The 20595-nt window shown below is 39.5% G+C and overlaps 2 protein-coding genes across 8 annotated transcripts in view; one reads left to right on the forward strand and one right to left on the reverse strand.

The window, feature by feature from the left end:
• Positions 1-4261, forward strand: part of ATP10D (ATPase phospholipid transporting 10D (putative)) — a 34862-nt gene extending 30601 nt beyond the window's left edge. For both annotated transcript variants that reach the window (XM_072334447.1, XM_072334448.1), the window contains exons 20-23: positions 344-424; positions 675-779; positions 2080-2267; positions 2963-4261. In XM_072334447.1, coding sequence (XP_072190548.1) covers positions 344-424; positions 675-779; positions 2080-2267; positions 2963-3311 — 723 coding nt within the window. In that variant the 3' untranslated portion in view covers positions 3312-4261. The remainder of the gene's footprint in view (positions 1-343; positions 425-674; positions 780-2079; positions 2268-2962) is intronic.
• A 3681-nt stretch (positions 4262-7942) lies between these two features.
• The window catches only part of CORIN (corin, serine peptidase), a 117224-nt gene continuing 104571 nt past the window's right edge, over positions 7943-20595 (reverse strand). For all 6 annotated transcript variants that reach the window (XM_072334880.1, XM_072334879.1, XM_072334881.1 and 3 more), the window contains 6 exons: positions 18856-18978; positions 17468-17517; positions 15780-15954; positions 12961-13232; positions 11245-11378; positions 7943-10746 (listed from right to left, as the gene is read on the reverse strand). In XM_072334880.1, the coding sequence (XP_072190981.1) occupies positions 10564-10746; positions 11245-11378; positions 12961-13232; positions 15780-15954; positions 17468-17517; positions 18856-18978 (937 nt within the window). In that variant the 3' untranslated portion in view covers positions 7943-10563. The remainder of the gene's footprint in view (positions 10747-11244; positions 11379-12960; positions 13233-15779; positions 15955-17467; positions 17518-18855; positions 18979-20595) is intronic.

Consider the following 20595-nt stretch of genomic DNA (forward strand, 5'->3'; position numbering starts at 1 on the left):
GGACTTGGCATTCAGTGATACTAAGTTGTGAGGGTGATTCACTGTCCCATTGCTTTCCTCCTTCCTTATCACTCAGTTTGGTAAGACTTCGGCAGGTCTGTTCTGGAAGGGACACCTGTAAGATTAGAGCTCACAAACCTGGCTGCTGATTTATATCGTAGCAGCTAGCTGCATGTGCCTCTTCCTATTGTGGCATAAAGGTATGTCTCTTCATGGGGAAGCCAGCTGGAGTTATTCTGTGGATTATCTTTCCTCAAGTCCAATTGGATGCTTAACAAAGCTGCAGCAATTTGTTGAATTTGTTTCAGTGCCGTTATCTTTGTTTGTTTGTCTTTTCTTACAGGCCTACTTGCCTTCAACCTTTTGGATAACCTTGCTGGATGCTTTTTACCAAAGTCTTGCTTGCTTCTTTGTGCCTTACTTTGTAAGTGCTGGATATGAAATACATTTATGCACTTTGGCATACTAAAAACTCAGGCAAATTAGAAATGAATTGTAGTTTTTGATTGCACTTCTTCATATACAAATGTATGGTAGCAGAATTGTCATTGGAACCAAGTTGAACTGTGCATGCAACTATGTCCAGTATTTAAATAAATCATGCCACTTGACATATTAGAACTACAAGTCAAGTATGTGACACTAACTGTATGTTACACTGTCTTCCTTTACAGACTTACTCTGGCTCAGACACAGACATTTTTTCTTTTGGAAACCCTATAAACACCGCAGCACTTTTTATAATATTGTTTCATCTTCTCATTGAGTGCAAATCTGTGGTGAGTACTTTGTTTCCTGAAGAGTACATTCCACAACAGAGTATGCATACAGCTTTCATTAAAATTTACAGAAGAGAGCTTAGTACAAAAAAACTGAGTAAGTAGAAGAGAGATATGAAATATTTCCTTTATAAGTCTTTGTAAGCTCTCCTGAGGAAGCTGTTATTGGAGCCAACAGAATTACTTGGATGACTAAAATTAACAAAACTTGATCTCAGGATTATTTAATAGTGAGGGATCCTGCCTTATTGGGTGTCAGTGGGTTTGGGAATGTCACTTTGATTTGGCAAATGGTAAAAACAACCAGTGATCTACTTGAGCCTCCATAGGTTCCCAGAGCTTGCTCCTCATAGAAAATAATGACAGCTATTGATTTTTTGAGTGCTTGAAATGGGTGATCTGCTCTACAGAACCAGTATGTTATGGAAATGCCATTCCAGCTTTTACTTGTCCATGTAAAGCAAAGCATCTGTTCATAGAATCTGCATTAGCTTGCATGAATTTAAAGTTTTACAAGGGTAACGTTTGCCCATTGTGCATAATTTTAAAGAGAATATAGCAGTATTTACAGTACAAAGATCGATATTAATGGCTATGTTGTTGTTTTTTTTTCCTGTCATTTTTTAAAAACATCTTTGGAATTGCATCATAATAGATAAAATTGCAAGTTGTGATTCTTTCTTTCATTCATCTTAGCAGCACTTAAACAAATGCTTTTAGTCAGCCTACACCCATAGCTTGAGTGTATCCATACTCTGAATAGGAAAGCAATACACAGATGGGTTTTATTTGGCATTTTGATACATTGGCAAGCTGTCAGATCATTGACAGCGTGGTTTCCGTAGTAACCATTATATGCATAATTCCAATGACGAGCTGTCAATCAATCAATGTCTCTAGCAGCATAAGTAAGGGATGTGTCAAGTAAAGCTATTACCTCTATTTGGTTGAGAAGACTCTCAGCTGCCAGTAAGGTGGTCATTTAAGGCAAATAACATTATAATGTCTTACACAAATGAGTTGATAGCTGTACGTGTAGCAGAATAAATAAATAAACTAACTAACAAGCCAACTGGATTACCTATGAACTGTAGAAAGAAGGTTCTGTTCTTCCTGATAACGTTTTGCATAGAGTTACAAATACTATCTAAACAGCTTTCCCTTCTGTTATGTTTGTTACATTAAGATGCTGTCCTTGAAGGAAGAGTGGGTCTGTGCATGCTCATGGATAACTTTGCCTACCGGATTTATGAGTCTGTTTACAGCCTAAATTTGATTTATTTTCTTTTCTGACTTGCAGACTTGGATTCATACAGTAGTTATAGTTGGCAGCATCCTATTTTACTTCATTTTTGCTTTGGCTTTTGGGGCAACCTACAGAACCCGTAACCCACTATCAAATCCTTATCGGATCATGGAAAAGCAAATGGCAGATCCAGTTTTTTACCTTGTGTGCCTCCTCACTACTTGTGTTGCTCTGCTACCCAGGTGTGTTTCTGTTTTATAACTACAAGCTGCAGCTGCTTACAAAGTATTTTTCCTTAATTTGTTGATGCCTTGTTGTACCTAAAGGGGGCCAGTAGAAAAGATGGGAAGATAGTCTTTATCACGGAGTCTACTGATTTGAGGAAGGGGTAGTAACTTGAAACAGATTACTTTAGATCAGATATTAGGAAGAAATTCTTTGCTGTGAAGGTGGTGAGGAATTGGATAAGGCTGCCTAGAGAAGCCGTGGGTACCCCATCCCTGGAGACGCTCAACACCAGGTTGATCTGGTAGGGTTGATCTGGTAGGGTTGATCTGGTAGGGTTGATCTGGTAGGGTTGATCTGGTAGGTGTCAACCCTGCCAATGGCAGGGGGTTGGAACTGGGCAGTCTTTAAGGTCCCTTCCAACCCAAACCATTCTATAGTTCTATTGCAAAGACAAAAAAAAAAAAAAAAATAATGAAACACCTGAAATGATTATCAGCATTTGAAAATGCTTGTTTTAAAACATGTTCTGGTACAGTTGCTGGAATGAGAATTTATGTTCTCATCACGGCACCAACAAAAGTGTATTTCAGAGGCTGCTGCAGTCTTAGGTTTCAATGAATGGTGTTTAGTTTCCTTCAGTGCTAGTTCTGATTTTGGGACTGGTTTTGAGTCTGCTTCTAACTGGTTTATTTGGAACCATATTTTATAGATATTTCCTGAGGGCTCTCCTAGGAACATTGTTTCCATCTCCAGTGTTGAAAGCCAAGCACTTGGACAAACTGATCCATGAGGAAAAGAGAGAAGCAATTAACAAATGGAAGGATGAATGCCTTGTGAGCTGTAGAATGGAGTTGCAGGTTACTTCTGGGTCTTCCAGCTCAGCCACAGGTACTGAAGTAAAGGAAGAAAGCATTAACAGTGTTCTGCCAGCTTCTAGAATACCTTTTCACCCCTGTTCAAGAGATGAATTAGTGGAGGAAGAGCCTGGAAATAGAAATATCTTGAACTCTGAAAGGACTGCATTTCTGAATTCAAAGAGAACCGATTCAGATAACTGATGTGCCAAAGTCTCTGCACATACTCTGGGAGAGTGCAGCAGTGCCATTTCTCTAACATGAAAAGCAGGTTTGAATTCTTTGTTATGTGCACAAAATAGTTTAATGTAATTTACAAAGATGGAATGTGAACCATTAAAAATCCAAGAAGAACAACTGCTAATATATGCTACGTTGTGATTTTGGGTTTCTTTTTTTTAGCCCAAGGTAGATGTTGCGCTCATTTACCTAAGAGCTTTTGAGTTCATACAGCTTTTCAGTAATTTATTGAAACGTTAAAACCTCCAGCCATTTAGACCTTTATTTTCTCGTGCAGTATACTTTGCATACTGCTTTTCTCTTTCATGCAAGGTTGCATAAGGCCTTGTACAGACAGGGCATGGTATGAATTATAGATCTGCAGATTCAGTTCAGGTAAAATTCACTCTATCACAAGCCATGCTACTCCCTTGCATTGCTGTCCTATTATCACAGTGTTGCCTAAAATTCATAGCTTACTGAGGTAGGAAGCAAGCAGAAAGGCTCAGATGTAGTGGTTTTAATTTGTTTGTTGCTAAACTGCTCTAATGTTTTTAATTCAGTAATTAACCACTGTAGTCCAGCTCCTCCATGACTATCTCAGCATGATCCAAGCACTATTTAAGCCATGAGGCTTAAATGAGGAAAGTGCCCTGGATGAGACACTCTAAACACTGCTCAAAAGAAGGTATAACCTTTTGTATGCCTCAAATTTGAGCTCTGTTGTAAATATCTTGGAGATGTTCCATCTCTGCCTGTTCCCCACTGCTCTTCGCACCATGTAAGCTGAGATGAGCATGGCTTTAAGTATTGTCTCCTTTTTACTTTCCTACCCAGAAAGGTTACAAGGCCAATTTATGGAGGAATTTGTGAAATTGTCTGTGTCCATTAGCACTTATTGAAATAAACTATTTCCTCAAACTGCGGCAGCTAATTATTACTATTGAGCCAATTTTTGTTCTGTTTCTTTCTTAGATTTTTCTGTTTTCAAATTGCCAAGATCTGTTGCGTTTATTTTCAGTTACCACATTTGGGGCAAGAGCTCTGCTTTTTAATTGAACCATGAGTTTTCCATGTCAATGATCAACATTACATAGTCCACATCTCCTAAGATCCCTGAAACAGCTTAAACAAACTCTGTGAGGTCCGAGACAGCTGCTGCTACATTGGGTAGATACTGAGAGCACACTGGGTTCATTCAGACGCAGGTCACCACGTGTTGCCAGAAGTTTCAAAAGGTACAATGTAGTTAGTGCAGATTCCATCCTCATAGTCAGTGAGAACAAAAATACCCTTTTGTTTAGCATTCAGAAGAAAAACAGTGGAAGGAGCCAGTGACAACAGGCATTTCTGTAATTTTATTTTTTTTAATTTGGTTCAACATCTGACAAAACAATTTTAGTAAGTTCCAACACATGTAATGCACACCTTTAGAAGGCCTCAGATATACAGGGCTCACCAGCAAGATACCCTTGCCTACATTGCCAGCCCTTAAATGAGCTGGAAAGGGGTGGATCCTAGCTCCACACCTTCTGGTCATCCAGGTGTATTGCATGCAGCTGAGCTCCCCTGGGTTGGTCTTGCCTTCCTACCAGGTGCTCAATCACTGGTTCAGGCTGTGACTTGCATTTCCACTACAATCTAGTATTTTATATTTTAGAATAGTCTTCTGTTTTTTGCAGTTGTAGAAAGTCATTCCCAGGACTGGGTTAAGAAGAGCTTAAGGGGAATAGAAAGAGATGTAACTGCAGAGGTTACCTTGCCTTGAAGCTAACTTGCCAGGAGGGGACTCTAGATGTTCTGAGTGCAAATGTCAGCTTTCTCTGCATGTCATGGAACTGTGAAGTTCTGTCTGCTTCCTGGAAGAAGATGCAGAACAGCCAGCAGGTCATGCAGGGAGATCAGCTGCTACAGGGCAGAGTTATACAAGGGATGGGATGTAATGTAAGTCAGAGTTGATGTGCTCTGCTACAGTGCTCCAGGGCAGGTGCACTTCTCCCCCTGCTGATCCTAGCAGATGTTTTCCAGCAGTGAAGAGCTCAAGCAGTGAAGTCCAAGCCAATGCTTCCTTCCCTGCCCTGGAAATCAAATGCTGATGTTTCTGTTATCTCACCTGAGCACTTCTGCACCATAAATCTATTTCCTCTGTTAACTTGTGGTGACAGAAATTGTTGTCTTTCCCTTTGTAATAACAAGTGATGTAACAGAAGACTGTTTCCATCATTTCCATCAGCAAATTTAGAGGTATCTGATTCTGTAGTCTTAAAAGTTCGTGTCTATATCTGTACAGTTATACAGTCAGTAGGTAAACAGAGGTTAAACAAATGTTTCGTATGAAAGATTATTGTGATAGAAAGGTAATTTATGATAAATGGAAAATGCTCACCAGTGTTGAAGGTTCACAGTAAACTCCACACAGGAGCAATCTCCAGAGAAAGAGATCCTGCCTTAGTGGTGGTCAGCCCTTAAATGAGGTCTGGGAGAGGTGGAATTACCTCTGAATTACCTTCACCTGTGCTTCTGTAGCTGATTCATTGCTTGCTTTAGGTGGTTAATCAGAGGTTCAGACTGTGATTAGTAGTTTCCCATACAGTAACATATTAAAGCTGTAAGTACTCAAGATCCTTCAAATCCTGTGAGCTGTGGCAGCCAAGCTACTTCACAGTGAAACAAAGTGGCCCTCAACAGGAAGCCCTGGGGCCACCTTAATGGCCTCCTCCCCTTTGCTTCACTTCTGAGGTACTTACAGTACAGTTGGTTGGCTTTACAAGCACAGTCACCCCATGACTCAGTGCTGGGAGGGTTTGCGAGATGTGTTCTGAACTGAGTGGAGGATTACTTCATCTAGGGCTCAGAAGCACACTATGGGTTGCCTTGAAATTTCAAGTACTCTTAACAAAAATGCAATGTACTGCTGATATCAGTGACCATAAGCACTTTTTTTACCACTTGAGTGTGTACAAAATAGTGCACACATAAAGAGCATTTCAATTTCTTTCCTGTTGTGTTGTCTCACCGATGGTGCATATTGCTTCAAATTCTTGCCTACTGCCTGGGTTATATGCTTGCAGGGGATTTCAACTGGCCGTATCAAGGACAAAAGTATCATCTGGTAAAACTCAATCCTTTGCTTTCTTTTTTCTTTCTTTGTTTTTCCATGGTGGACAAACAGCCAAAAAAAATTGAATGACTGCTGTGACCCTTCTCTGTTTCTTACTGGACTGGGAGATGTGGATGATGAGTCTTTAAGAAAAGCCTCAAATTGTTAATTGGCTATACCTAAAATGGTGCCAAATGAGGGGTGCATGTTAATCATTCACCCTTTACTTCTCAGTAGTTGAAGGTTTATTATTATTACTTTTTAGTATTGGAGACATCACGATCCCTTGGTTGCTTCTGCACACCATGACCTGACTTTGCCATTTGGAAGGCGGACTTTTTAAGATCATCTCACAGGTGTTTGGCAGATGTCAGAAAAGACAGCACACTGTTCAACGTTTTGATTATTTTTCAGCTTCAGCCCCAACTTTGTGCTACACTTAGAGAAGCTTTAACTCACAGGTTGCTGTGCAATATTTCATCTGCCAGAAAATTCCCTTCATTTTTTTTTTTCTTCTTTTCTTTAGCAGCAGTGAATGCACTGAGCATTTGCAGGTGGCAGCAGCCACAGCCTTCATGCAGTGAGTGACTTCACAGCCCGGCTCTGGCTTGCCTGTGGGGGGAAACTGAGCTGAATTCTCTATGCTGAAGCTCTAGTTGTCCCCCAGTGCCACTGGCTGCAGCATGAGAGCACGAAGCACCACTGCTCGGTGGGCTGCTGCTTCCCTAGGTAGCCCTCAGTCCCTGCAGGAGGCAGCAGTCACATCTCAGAGGTGAATGTGTTAAGAACTTTCTAACAGCTGAAAGTTCTCCATGTGGTTTTTGTCTTACTAGTTTCTGGTTTATTCTGGTTAATTTACTCCTGTTTTCATGGTCTCAGGTACCTCACTGCTGACTGTGGTTAAAAGCCAAATTTAAACTATTCCATGTTTCTGCATGCTTGTATTATTTATTTCAACGTGTTCATTGAAATGCAGTATCCTGGTTGTAAGAAGCTATGTCCTTAGCTGGCCTGAGGAAAGCCATATAACCAAATGTGTTACTTTTTCAGCCATTTAAATCCCAAATCATTGTTGTCAGTGCTGTCCTTGCTATTTTTCTCTACTGAATGTATATGTGCAGAAGAAACCAGAAGTTGTACAGGAGGTTTAGTGCCAAACCCTCCACCACTCTGTGATGCAAGCAGAGCTGTCAGTGGTGCATAACAAACCAGGTAAGGGCGGGACAATACCATTTCAAAGCTGCTTTGTAGGAATTAGTGCTGAAGCCATAATTTTGTCACTACTCTCTTCACACTCCCATATTGTCATTGAGTCTCTGGGAAGATTGAAACACTTGAAGCAGAGACATTACTAGGAAAGTTATTGTAAATTTTTATTAGTACAGTGAGAAAGAAGCACATTGGCTGTCTTTATGACGTTGCTTCCATTTGGCTGCACAGTCGTGGTAGAAGTGAAACCAGCAGTGTCACCTCGCAGTGAGGCTATGCTTGTAAGGAACGTAGCGTGGTTGTGGTCATTGCCATTACGGCAGCACATATGAAAAAGTTTCGAGGCAGTGGCAGGAGGAATATACTTGCCTATCTGATGTGCACACATAGAAAAAAAGCAGTATAAAAATACATTTATAAAATTACAAATTTCCTCTTTACATGGAATGTGGTGACAGACAGCCGTGGGGAGAAGCCACAGCCCTGTGGGCTGGAGCTTGGATTATAACATCTTCCACGTAACCCCAAACAGGAGGGGGTGGGCCCTTTGTTTTAAGCAGTACTCTCTTTTGGTCTGTGTGAGGGACTGCTTGTAAAACATGACAGCCAAACCCGATTAATTAAAGCACGTTATTATTTCACATACTATCATTTGGTATTGGTAATGTTTGTGCAAAACGACTGTGTGTACCCCAGTCCTTTGTTTAAATTCAGAAATGCTAACTGCTTGTTCTAGTCAGGGAGGCTGCTAGATTCACAACAGCTCCCATTTGCTCTTTCCCCCAGAAGGCCAAGCCTGCAGAACTGCAGCCTGTGCTATGCTGTGCTGCAGAGCGCCTGGCCCCAGGGGGAGCTGCAGTGGGGAGAGCTGCAGCTCACACAGCCTTAAGCAAGGGCACCACTAACCTGCTCCACCTGCAGCCTGCCTGCACTGGGATAACACGGTCACTGCAGCTTTCTCTCTGGGGAAAGAGCATTTTTGTTACAGAAAAAGCAATATCCTTATTTAGAATAAAAAACGAGAAAAGGAAAAACTAGCAAAGCCTAGGGAGGTTTTCTTTCTGAGCATCAGACAGTATAAAAGTCATTTAAACAGGGTTTTCGGAACCCACAACAAATACTAAGTATTGATTAATAATGCTCTTTTTGATTGCTGTCCAGTATGTCTAATGTTACAAACGTTAAAGGAAAAGATACTAAAGAAAGAGGCAAACTTTTCAGTAAAGCAATTGTCTGGGCTGCGTAGATTACTTATAACATGACTTATTGTACCTGAAATCTCCGTTATCAGCTGTTCTTATGCAGGTTTCCATGTATGGCAGGCATTGTGCTGACAAGGTCCTGCATGCTGCCATGGGGGCACACCAGAGGTAGCATTGAGGGTAACTGTATGCCTGAGGCTAAACACCTATGCATTACCCCCCAGTGAAATTCAGCCTGTAACTCAACTCCCTGACTCCTGCTATTCTGGCTTCCTGAAAAGCTGTGCATGTCACCATCTACAGCAGTAAGAAACAGTTCCCCTCTGGCTATAGAAAAGTACCAATGCCAGGCTCCACTGTAAGCTCCATTATAAAGCGTTGTGGGTTTGTTGTGGATTTTTTTCAGCTGGATTCTTGGAGTCAAGGCTTGGCTTCTTAACACTGCACAGAGAAATTTGCCACCAAGCACTTCAGTGGGGGCTCCATTGAGCTTTTGCTGATGAAGCTGTTGTACTTTGCTTAATGTTTCTAATATATACTTGGATTCTACTCAAATCTTCTGCCATATAGATTTATTTTTGCCCTTTTCCCTCTCTAGATTGTTTGATCTTGTTAAGCAAAATTAAACTCAGTGCAAAATACTAGAAGAAGCCTACCCAAAAATATTCATTTCTCAGTGTTATTGCTCATATTTGCTCACACTGCATCTTTTGCACTTTAAATCTGCATTTTCCATATCTCCCCAGATGCTCCAACTAGCTTACTCTTGAGGCAGAAGCTTTTGCAGTGGCTCTGCCAACACTGTGTTTCCAGAGGACTAGAGGTTGTCAGTGTGCGCTTTATAGACTGAATACTATAAATAAGAAAAAAAAATGAAATAAAATGGGGAAGAGAAGCTAGTGGGGCAGTTTTAATAGATGTGCTACTCCATGTAGTTCTGTCAAGAAGTGGGCATCCCTGGACACAGGAGCTTTAGAAAACCTAAGTGGTAGAAACTTGGGAAAAATGATCCGAAGAGGCTGATAAACAAAACTTTGCTCTCAGGTGCCTCTAGTAGTCTTAGGGGTCTGTTGGCCTGCTGGTGCCATGCAGCACCCTGAAGAGGTACGCCAGCTGGCCCCGAGAACAGAGAAGTAGAGTCAGCACGCTGCAGCGCCCTACCCATGTTGGCCACCCTGAGGGACAGACTGCTTACTCAGCCCCTTAGAACCTGTGCTTGTACCGCCATGCCCTGTGCTGCAAGAATGCCACCTCTTTCACACCTGCAGCCTTTGGCATGGCCCTGGTGAATTTGTGCCCTGCCAGCATCATCTGAATGCACCGAGTCGGCACCTTGTGATGGTGAGTGAGGATGCATGTGCTACTAATTGAATAGGATTAAAATAGGTCATTTAAAAAGTTTTTCTACTCTGTGCTACTGTTTAGTTTGAATATCTGAAAGGAAGAATGTGACTATTTCTTTTCTTTTAAGCATTTTGCTGTGCTTGGAATAGCACCACAAGAGTTAAAAGGAAAAAGAAAAAAGGGATTATTTAATTCTACCCCAAAGTATATTCACCAGCAGAGGGTCGACTATGAGGATACACTGCATATCCCATAGCTCCACAACAAGAATAGAAAGAACTTGGGACTCCTTTTCACAGAATTTCTGGACTGCAAAATCTTCAGGGTTGAAGTTTGATTCCGTTTTCCTGTTGCTCGTCAGCACAGTTCTTACCATCTGGCGTTAGTTGAGCAGAAAAGTGTGGATGTATATTTGTTTTTCGATCCAGTCAATAAAATGTGACACGTTGCTGTAAACTCCTGGTCCCAAAACCTTGGAGAAGCAGACAGAGCCCCAAGATGTTAAACCAAACAAAGTCCAGCGTCCTGCAGGCTGCTCACACACAAGTGGTCCTCCACTGTCACCCTACAACATGAAAGAAAAACAGAGGCTATACCTAGCTAAAGTTCTGTCCCAGTTCCTGAAGTGATTTGTCTTTAATAAGGAACTCAGCTGTAAGCACTGACTGTTCTGCTCAACTATGTGGCGGTTACCCATATTTGTTACCTTTTGCAACTGTACAAAAAAGTTCATACAAATGGTTTATAGTTACTATAAAAGTTAGTCTAGTGGCTAACTAGTACAGATAAAACCTCAGAATGTCAGCATTTCATAGCCATAAACTGCAGTTGATTTCAGTTTCACAGTGCCAGAGTCACTGAGGATGAAAGAGACTGAGAGTGATCTGGCCAACCCCCCAGGTCAAACAGCCACCTACTGGTTGCACTCAGTTGGGTTAAAACATGTCAAGAGACTGTAGTCATTTCTATGCTAGATGAAGTATGCTGAAACTAATAAATGTAACAGAACTTTGATGTCTAGAAGCATGTCTAACTGTGAGATTCTCATTAGAGATAGACCTACCATGCAAGAGTCCACAGTGCCAGACTCATAGCCTGCACACAGCATCCTACTGGTAATAGTCTTCATGTCAAAGTACGACTGGCATTGCTCTAAGGAAATGATGCGCACTTCTCCTTCTTGAAGCTTGAAAGGCACTGAAAAACAGAAATAAGCATTAAAACATGTGGACATGCAAATATGTATCTGTGATGGATGTTTGAGGTATGATGAATATTTGCTTTAGATAGATCAAAATACTACTTTATATATGTGTGTTTATAGATGTGTGTGTGTACATAGATATATATATGTATAACACGTAGGTCTAGATTAAAGCTCAGATGTTTGCAGGTCTTTTGCATGGTTGCATTGCAGGGTTCATGATAAAGACTTCTCTGCCAAATCTGTATACGTTGCATTCTGAAGGACAACCAAGCACATGGGTGCTGCTGACACACTTTACTGTGCATTTGCACAGTACTGAAGACTGAGGAGGCAGAGTACTTTGATGTGATGTGTTAGGGGACTCCTGTGATGGGGACAGTATTAGCTGGAAAGCAGTAATGTGAGGTAGAGGAGGGAGTTAACTCTTCATTCTAATCCTAGTATTTCTCACAGTCAAGGTTGGTATCAACACAAGCATGAGTTACATTTGGATAAATTCAACTTAAAGTATCAGGGAATCAGATTTCAAAAGATACTGAAATTACTTCACATTCAGGACTTCATCCTACTGTGAGCAGCTGACTTAGCTCAAATTCAAATGTAAACTGTTAAACCTAGAGCATGAAGTACTAAACACTGTGTAACTAAGATGCTTTTGCAGTTTTCTAACATATAACCTTAAAAAACAAAGCTGAAACCACATTCACTAGCAAGTAACATTTTTCTTCTTCCCAGAGGTACCAGAGGCTCTGTGTTATTTTTATCCTTCCATTACAAAAACTGTAGTTTTAGATGGGTAGATTTAGGTGCATAAACTTAGGCTGCTGATTTGGAAAAAAAATAAGAACAACAGTTGGATTCCCTTCATGACTAGTTACAGATCCCTAGTATTTAATCTGGAGTGTCTTAAAAAGAGCATGGCCAGCAGGCCAAGGGAGGTGATCCTCTCCCTCTATTCCCCTCTGATGATGCCACCTTTACATTATTGTGTTCAGTTCTGGGCTCCCTAGTCCAGAAAGGACAGGGCTCTCCTAGAAGGAGTCCAGCAGAAGGCCAGAAAGATGATAAAGGACCTGGAGCACCTCCTGTATAAGGAAAGGGTGAGTAACCTGGGTCTGTTCAGCCTGGGGAAAAAGAAGATTGAGGGAGGGATCTGATTAATGTTTATAAATATTTGAGGGGAGGTGGGAGACGAATGTGGTTCTTCTCAGTGATGCATAGTGACAGGACAAGGAGTAATGGCCTAAAACTTGAACGTAGAAAGTTCCTTACTAACATGCAGAACAACTTCCTTACAGTAACGGTGGCAGAGCAACGGAACAGGTTGTGGAGCTATTCAAGACCCATCTGGTCACCCACACGTGCAAGCTACTATAGGGAGCCTGTGATAGCAGAGGGGTTGGACTCACTGATCTCTTGAGGTACTTTCCAACTCCTGCAATTCTCAATTCTGTGAATCAAGTCAAGCATTAGTATATAAATGAATAAAACTTTGTAGTGGGATCACTTATTTGATTAACCCGGTAGGTGCTTAACATGTTTTTCTAAGATTCCTGAAAGTATTCCTCTTACTTTTGTTGCCCATGTGTCCCCAGCCTGTGATGTAGCAGTAGGTATCTGGCTGTACCAGCTGTTCCTTGCTGGGCAAGCAGACAGGTCTTACGTAGCTCGTTTCATTGATATCTTCATCTAGTTGTACAATGCTGATATCGTAGTCTACGACTGCTCTGTTGTAGCGTGGATGCAAGATGATGGACTTCACCAGTCGGGTCTGCATGAAGCTTGATGGATGATCAAGATTGCTTATCCCAAACACTACTTTCCAGACAGCTGCATTTTCTCTCCTTTTAGGAACAAACAGGAAATTGGGAAATTTAATTCAAGTTTTTTTGTTTTGTTTTGTTTTTTTAATTTAAAAACCTGAGGTTTTTATTCTCCTTGACTTTTTGCATACTGCACTTTGCAAAGCTGTGTACATGATAGAAATGCTTAGGCATCATTACTGATCAACAAAAGACAATGCTTTCCATCTCATTCCCACCTGCTACTAAAAAAACTCTAGCTTACAGCCTCAGAAGGTATATCACTACCTATTACTTGCTGTATTAAATGCCCCAGACTCTCAAAACCATCCCCTGGCTCCTGCCCAAGTCCTTAAGTGCTCACTTGCTGAGAATGAACTCATTTCTCTAGGAGTGACAGTACTGTGCATTAGTATGATGCTCACAGCAGTAGCTCAACTTGAAACCCCAAAGGAATCTCACAGATGCAGTTCAGTTAAGAAAATTAAATCATTTACGATGGTCATGTGAAAAGTCTCTTATTTATTATGACAAGCATACTCTCTAAGCCTAAGATCAGAGATTGCTTTACTTTGACTTGTACACAATTGTTTACAAGTGTTCTTTTTCAAATACCCCTGATAACAAAAAATGAAGGGTATGGTGCAAATGAGAGGACTGAACTAGGGTTTCTTAAGACATAAGAAAACACAGATCTCATTAAAGGCTTAGATGCTGTAATCTCTTGATTGTAACTGAGAATAAGTCACGGGTTCCTAATAAGTCTCTGATTCTAAGACACTCAAAAAAGTCAGTTTTTCAGAATAATTGAGATAGATCCATGGAACTAAGTTCCTTTGAAGAAACCGAAGCTTTACTATAGCAATGTGAATTCAAGTGTGAAATTTCAGCTTTTTAACAGTATTCAACAGAATTGTTATTTCTAAAGTTTTGAAAGAGATTTGGTTGTTAAATAAAGACTATTTTTATCTGAGTTCCTTGAGAATTCTGGTATTTCAGACTAAAACTGTCTTTTTACAATCGTAATTAGTTTGTGTTTTTCCAAGATGTTTCAAGTTTAAGTGGTAGAAATATCCTATTGTTTTTACAAGCATTGAAAAAGAACATTGCTCGGAGCAATGAGAAGTCTCAGCCAGAAAGTATTACCCTACTATTGAGTAAAAAAACTTTAAATGTCATGGATGCTTTGGTGTACAGTATTTCAAACAGATCTGGACAAAACAGTAGGGACCAGTAAAACAAGCAAATGACTCTGCTTATGTAGCTCCTTCCCATTTATAATCTCTACAAATGTTCGTGGCATTAATGTTGCCTACTGCATTACTGATATTGTCTTTATATTTTGGATCCCAGACTTTTCAAAATGTTTTTTTACTTAATGCACCAGAACACTTTAAAATATGCTTTAATTTCTTAACTGGTTGGCTTAGTAAATTTAAAGAAAACTTTGTGGTATTTGGAATGACTTAACTGTTGCTGTAGGAAACAATACTCAAAGAATGTAAAGATTTCAAGCCCTAGGAAACATATCATTAATCTCATCAGAGAGGCAAAAGAGAGATTCTCCATATAACTCAAGGAATTAATAAACCAAAGTATCTTAAACTTTAAAAAACTTTTTGCCTTGGTGTTTTCTACTTATAGGGCATTTGGAATACAAATGTGAAAAAGATTTTTTACTTCAAACATATAATTAACTAAGGTGGAAAATACCTTCAAGATCACCAAGTCCAGCCATAAATTTGACCTACTAAGTCCATTTAGCCACATTTCTTAGTGTTTTGTCCACACATCTCTTAACATCAAGAGCCACAGAGAGGAAAAAAAAATCCAAAGGATTCAGTGTTTCAGAAACAAGAAGAAACAAATTATTGCTGAATAAAATAATTTGCTGACTACAGCAGAAAACATATATTTCAATTATCTTTAAAAATACAAGTAACTTCAGAGCAAGACAAAACTAATGATGTAAATCACTTTCATCCAAACTCTTTATAAAGAAAACTGGTTTCCATCAGAAAGCTGACAATAACTATGACAATTCCGAAGCTATACAAACCTTCTCTGCCCTCCATCGTCTCCACCATGGGACCTCATAGACCATGAAGCACTTAGGGGTTAATATTGACTTCCTACTGATTGACAATGATAATGAAGCCATTGTTTATAACCAGACAAGGCAGTGAACTTCAGTACATCACTTACATTATGATTAAATACTTATGTTTTTTAACATACTGTATTTTTTAACAGCCACAGCATTTCTCCAGAGTCATTTCTATGCTGTTGCCCAGAATGTTTCTTTTTTTTAAATCTATGGCATTGCATGAGACCTATCAGTTTAAAATTTTGTTCTTCTTTTTCTTTTGGTTTCATGCTGAAAGTCAGGACATCTTCATTTAGCTTTCAAAGCAGAGACAACAATTCATAATAAAGAATGTCAAAACCTAACCTGATGTTGTTTTACACCATTTACTCTTTATTATTGTCTCTAAAACCAGGCTTTGGCATTGAAGGGAGCACTTTGTAATTCTCATGTGAAAGTGACATCTAATTTGTACATGAATAGTAAAACTGAGCTCCTCTCACCCTTCAAAGCAGTGTGCCACTGTTAAGACCCATCTCTTTGCAATCAAAACACAGCCACATATGTGTCCACTTGGCTCACTCTGCAGAGAGCACTGCCATGGCCATCGGCCTGGGCGACTGGTCCTGCCACCAAGGATCCTTTTGTTCATGCGAGCAGCAGGGCGATGGCCACAATCTAGTGAGAAACAGATGCAGAAGTGAATAATTTGTTACCACAAACACAGAGCGTGCAAGACCTGGAAGAAAAACTGGCCACAGAACAATGTTAACAGAGTCATGAAATTACTCAGAACAATACAGTAACTGAAGTCATCAATAACCACACGTTTAATATTAAACACATTGAGCCATTTTTATCCCTCTTTTTCTATGAAGGGATTTGCTCTTCTGAGATTTTGACCTGTTCAGACTAATTATTAACCTAGCTAAGCTGGGAAAGATGATTATCTTGAAAAGAGTTACTGGCTGCCCTTGGGAAGGATTCTTGGTTTCATATCACTGTCTTTCTGTCAGCTAACAATGTCTTTCTGCTACTTGTGCTATCCATAAGGAATGTTTCTGGAAAAATCAGGCCAGCAATAATAAGCACTTGCTTAAGCCAGGTGTGAGGTGCACATCAAACTGTTTACTTAGCTGCAAGGCACAAAGCTTGCTTTGCTCTTGGAAATTACTAAAGGAAATATTTGCAGAGTTCAAGGTTTTCCAGTACTCTACCCATTCCACTTTATAAACAGACTTACACTGTAAATTATACCAGATTCCTATCTGCCTGGCAGATAGGAGTTACCCAAATTAGTTTGCCCTTCACTTTTGTTTTACTTTAGATTCTGGATTAGTAAGATGACAGACTGTTATTATTTATGCCATTTATGCTCAGTGTGATTCAGAGAATGAAAGAACACTACCAGTTTCCGCATTTCACGTCCCAAGGGAAGGTATGCTGACATTGCAGATATCTGTGGTATAGTAATAAATAAGATTTGTAGCTTGTAATTCTTTCTGTGTTCACCTAAGTAATGACAGGAGGCAAGGAACATTACATGTTCTTAAAGCAAAATATGTCAGGAGTAAGTACCTTTTTCAGGCCAGGTAAGAGTAGTAAATGTTTTTATTACTTTCCCAAATTTAGGTTATACTTTGTGATTAATTTTTTCCATGTCAAGAAATTCATAATGTTCTTCAGCAAAGCTCTCCTTGTTTGTACAACATTTTACTATTCAAGATGAAGGATTTCTGTGTTTTTCAAACCACTTAATATTGCACAATCCACTGTGCCTCCAGATTTGGTCTGTAGTTTTCTAATCTAGGTTCTTCTGTCCCCTTGAGATTCACAGCTGAACAGATCACAGATTCAGCTCCCAGGTATGTCCCTACTAACCTCTTTGGTCATAAATAACGTTCTCAGGAAGATGTTTTATCAAATTAATTTTTAAGACCTTACTACTGACAAAATTCATTTTGCAAGAGCAGATGGGGCTACTACTACAGAGAACCTCATAGTTCAAAATAAGAAAAGATGCTGAAATTTAATAAAGCACAGGGGGAAAAGAGGCAATGCAAAATTGGAGGTTGCAGAAGTCAAGTAAAATATCAGAACTAAATGACAGTAAACAACTGAATTTGTTGAAGTACATTTAACATATCTTTAAAAATACCTTTGTTTTCACAGAAGCATGCACTTCTCTTACCTTCTTTAGTGCAAAGGAGAGCCACTTTGCTTCTGCTTCGGCACATCTGCCTGAATATTGGAAAAAGAACATATTGAAAGTCTCAATAAGTTGGTGTGATTTTTGGCAGTTTGTATATCAGCATAGGTATGGTACCCACTGCTGTGAACTCAGCTGTTGAAAGTTCCCCAAACTGTATAAAGAAACACAAGGAGCTTCTTATGCCAGATTGGCAATGGCTTCCAGTGTCTGCTTGCAACAATTTAAAATATTAGTTCAGCTTTACAATGCATTTCATGAGCAGGTGCTACACATTTTGCAGGCAACCTCGCTCTATGGGCACTGATCCAGCTCTGAGGTTGGCTGGGGTGTAACGTCTGTCAAGTCTTATTTTATGGCACCTGAAAGCACAGAGATGTGCTGCTTTCCCTGTCCTTGCAGTTGAAGGCTGTGAATTTCTTTGAAATATATTTGATGAAAGGATGTGGTATTTTGATGAAAACCCAGGAGGATCACAAAAGTGCACATTAAGAAAAACAAATCCTTTTGGAAATTTTCAGATGTGAGAGCAAAAAAAAGTAGTTCTTTGTCAAATGGAGATGCTTGTTAAAACCAAAAACACTGTTGCTTAGCTGACTGCCTTTTTGTTTCCACATCTTATTAATCCATCCCATGTAAGTGCTTTTCAGATGCAGAAACGGAGCAGAATTAGACTGTATACACAGATTAGTTGTTCCTCTGGTTACTCTTTGGAGGCTGTAGTCTCAGTAAGTGGGCTATCTTCTTCATTAGAAAAATACTAAAAAGGCTGCTTCTGCAACTGCCTACTTCTGCTTTCCAACACTTCAGTTTTGTGCTACTTTTACCTGTAGTAGTATGTTTCCCTTTCATTTTAGTTCATTTTTACTTCAGTCATTTCAGAAAAGCTTTTCTACAGACAATAATGGATATGAACAGAATCTAGGTGCATTCCTCAGATTTGCTTCTTCACACATATATTTTACCTCAGCTATGCATTTTTTCTCATGAAATGGAGGAATATTCTGTGGAAGATGCGTGTTCAGAAATCTCCTGGGCATTAGAAAGAGGAAAAGAAAAACAAAGAACCTGCTTTTTGAAGATGGATTCAGATGTTCTTCCAGTTTTGTCCTAAATGCTGAAAGTAAGTTAGTTGGCTCTTAAGTCTCAAAATCATAGTTGAAATGTTTCAGCCGTGACTGAAGACTGGCTTCCCATTACCAGCTACATGTTTAGTAGAGCTAATTAAAAGGAATATACTACTGTCTAAGGTCAGAGAAGCTTCTAAGGAAGCTTACTGTAAATGGATATATTTTGATGAAAAGTCTGTGGTCTCCAAACATGTTGACTAACCGCAGCAGTGAAACAAATCTCCTTTACCTCTTACTTACCCTTTCACAAGAAGTGCGTGTAAAGTGGAAGCATTCTTACTCTTCCAGTCTGAGTGCAGATTCAGCCATGTTTGATGCTGCATTTCTCCATCTTCTAATACAATTTTTGTTTTAGATGGTCCTCTGAAACAAATAAAAGACATTCATAGACTTCTTATTAGCTTGCCATGTTACAGTTATGAAAGGGAAGAGACCTCCTGTTTACTATATAAATATTGAGCATAATGTTGTATCAAAGCCACATGTGGTAGAGTCATTGCTGGGAAATTATATCACCCCCAAGACGCCAGGCCAGTTAACATACCACTGACACTAACACTGTATTTTCTGTCAAGAGCTAGAATTAGAACAAGGAACAGCAAAAGCTTTTTGGTGGCATTCACTGCACTGCATAGATCAAAATATTGTTTCCACGTTTTCCTGACTCCAAAAACACAACAAATAGATCTTAACTTCCACCGCATCCTGATAAACTCAAACCACTGAAGGAACTGTTGTTTTAGTAAATCTCAGTTCCTTAGAAGACAAAAAATGAAATGGCTCTACAGCTTTCCAGCTCAGAAATATCCATGATTAGCTATCAATCCCCATCAGTGAGAGGAGCTTTCAGGGATTGATCCCCTGACCACTGGTCATGGACCAAATTCTCAATACTAGCTTGTGGAAATGAAAATGAGAACAGATCAGAAAAAACTGTGAAGCCTCTGAACTTACGTCTCTCATGACAGTACCTACTGAAGCCAGCTAGATAATTAGTTTGTCTTTAAGTCTGGATTGGTTTTTTTTTCAATATTACCTGTATCTGTTTTAAAACATTTACAGAATTGTGATATCCTTCCCCCAGCTGATCACATGAACAAAGACCAGAGAATTATGTTTTACGGTAAGGTTTTCAGTGAAACCACCTGGAAATGTTCTCAGCATTGGCAGAATTAAGTACACTGAGGCCCCAGACTTGGGTCCTGCCTGTTTCATTACTTATTTTTCAGAACCTTCCCTGGACATGTAAAGCAAATATCATTCCATGACCTACTTCGAGGAATATGCAGCCAGATAGATTTAAACTCTGTGCTTCTTCATTTAGAGAACTCTCTTTTTGCACCAATTTTCTTTTTTCCAATACTGCTGGCTTATGGTAAATATATAAAACTCCCTCTTCATGTCCAGGACTTTCTTATTTCCCACTCTTTCCCACCAAGCATACACAAGTTTATTTTACTCTTGATATTTTCTGCCTTATAATCGTCTGTGAGCAATGCCATGTATGACCTCGTAACTGTGTACATTGATATTTTATATAATTGGAAAAAAATGTCTGATATATAGGGTATGTAACTCAAAAGGGTGCAAAAGGTGTAAATATCATATCATCTGGTAGATCCAAAATTATATTATCCCTCATGCCACATTATTTTGTTGAGAAGTACAGATCGTGATGCTATATCCATTATTAAACACAGACACAAATCTAAATCGGGAACAACAACCTTCAAGATGCCTGTATGAAATTTTATAATTATTAATGCAATGTGTTTTACTTAGTAAAAATAAAACTATGAATCTGTTGTTTTTTCCTTGGTGATCACAGCTTGATGAATTCACCAAAACCAGCTCAAAACCAATATATCCTAATTTATGTCTTTAGAATTTCTTGTAATGGCTGTATCCTACCCATACCAGAGCTGTAGCACAGGATTCTTCCATGGATAAACTCTGATGAAGAGGAAGACATATATTTCA

The sequence above is a fragment of the Excalfactoria chinensis genome, chromosome 4, assembly GCF_039878825.1.
Source record: "Excalfactoria chinensis isolate bCotChi1 chromosome 4, bCotChi1.hap2, whole genome shotgun sequence".
Taxonomy (NCBI): Eukaryota; Metazoa; Chordata; class Aves; order Galliformes; family Phasianidae; genus Excalfactoria; species Excalfactoria chinensis.